At 42.6% G+C, this 1,842-nt stretch overlaps 1 protein-coding gene across 1 annotated transcript; it reads left to right on the top strand.

The window, feature by feature from the left end:
- Positions 1 to 599: 599 nt before the first annotated feature.
- LOC102267619 (olfactory receptor 1J21) lies at positions 600 to 1,535 on the top strand. The gene has a single exon (XM_014480568.1). The coding sequence runs from the start codon at positions 600 to 602 to the stop codon at positions 1,533 to 1,535; it is 936 nt and encodes a 311-aa protein (XP_014336054.1).
- Positions 1,536 to 1,842: the final 307 nt, after the last annotated feature.

Genomic DNA, 1,842 nt, shown 5'->3' with positions numbered 1-1,842 from the left:
AAGAGAAGAACTGATTATATTACATGGTGTGTCACTTGATCTTTTATGTTATTGACAAAGACTTCTGTTTTTAGTGCCTTCCTTTGGTCAGTTACATGTTTTCACCAAGTCTCCAAATCCCAATTTCTAGGCAATACAGAGCAGTCCATTGGTTTGTCTCATCTTGATCCAATCCAATCAAAGTATAAGCTAAAGTGTGTGAGAGGCATGTGGAAGGTTAAGAAAGGCCAACAGACCAATTGTACAGTCTCTACTAGTATTTCTAATAACTGGTTACTGACATAGCCATGCAGGCTAATATTCTATTAATAGTCTCAGATTTCTGTTATAAACTTCTGAACTCCTCAGGTTTAAGCCTGATTTGATATAATAATAATACTAATGTTATGTGGTTTCTCCAAAAGAAATAGTGCTGGTTTCTAGGTGGACATTTTTATCCAGACCATCACTAGTCCATAGTGGAGCAAAGAGCATGAGCCATTCAGGTTAAGATTCATGTACTGACTTGTTCCAAAGTATGTTTCATTATGTGATAGTCATAATGATTTCTCATGCTTCCACATTTTCGTCTCTTTTTTTCATCTCCAGCAAAAGAGACCATGGGGAGGGAAAATCAGAGCAGCATGTCCGAGTTCCTCCTCCTGGGGCTCCCCATCCAGCCAGAGCAGAAGGGTGTGTTCTTCGCCCTGTTCCTGGGCGTGTACCTGGCCACGGTGCTGGGCAACCTGCTCATCCTCCTGGTCATCAGGCTGGACCCTCACCTTCACACCCCCATGTACTTCTTCCTCAGCCACTTGGCCTTCACTGACATCACTTTTTCATCAGTCACAACTCCAAAGATGCTCATGAATATGCAGACACAGAGTCAATCCATCTCGTATGCTGGGTGCATTTCCCAGGTGTATTTTTTCTTAATGCTTGGGTGTCTTGACAGCTTTCTTCTCACCTCAATGGCCTATGACAGGTATGTGGCCATCTGTCACCCCCTCCACTACATCACAATTATGAGTCAGAGCCTGTGTTTCCTGTTAGTAATTGTGTCCTGGGTCCTGTCCTCTGCTAGTGCCATCTTACACACCCTCCTCCTGGCCCATCTCTCTTTCTGTGGAGACAATCTTCTCCCTCACTTCTTCTGTGACCTTGCCACCTTACTTAAACTGTCCACCTCAGATACCACAGTCAATGAGCTGTTTATCCTCACTGTGGGAGTGGTGGTCATTACCCTGCCATTTGCATGCATATTGGTCTCTTATGGTTGCATTGGGGCAACCATCCTTAGGGTCCCCTCCACCAAGGGACTCTACAAAGCCTTGTCTACATGTGGGTCCCACCTCTCTGTGGTGGCTCTGTACTATGGAACAATTATTGGACTGTACTTTTTTCCCTCATCTAATAACTCTAATGACAAGGATGTTATTGTGGCCATATTGTACACTCTGATCACTCCCATGCTAAATCCTTTTATCTACAGTCTGAGAAATCAGGATATGAAAGGAGCTCTGGGAAATATACTTAGTAGAGGAACATTTTCTTAAGGATAACCTTTGTTTCCCTATTAATTGAATCCCACACACACGATGTGAGTATCCTTTCCTCTCTGATTAGTTATTTCTTAGTGAGTCTCGATGTGGCCTTCTATCTTCAGTCTCTGCTTCAGCTTGGACATAGCTTTCTTCTCTGTTTAATTTTTTGCTCATTATAGAGAGGGAAAGATTTTACAAATATACCTGCACAACTACCATTTCCTTCCCCTCTCCTTTTTTCTGTGGTATTCATTGTTCCACAAACATTGAAGAAAAAATTTTGTAGTCACAACTCTCACTATTTTGGTGAAGGGGTGTG

Source organism: Bos mutus, chromosome 11 (assembly GCF_027580195.1).
Source record: "Bos mutus isolate GX-2022 chromosome 11, NWIPB_WYAK_1.1, whole genome shotgun sequence".
Lineage (NCBI taxonomy): Eukaryota > Metazoa > Chordata > Mammalia > Artiodactyla > Bovidae > Bos > Bos mutus.
The sequence above is the reverse complement of the archived record's forward strand: the minus strand, read 5'-3'. Positions and strand labels throughout refer to the sequence as shown.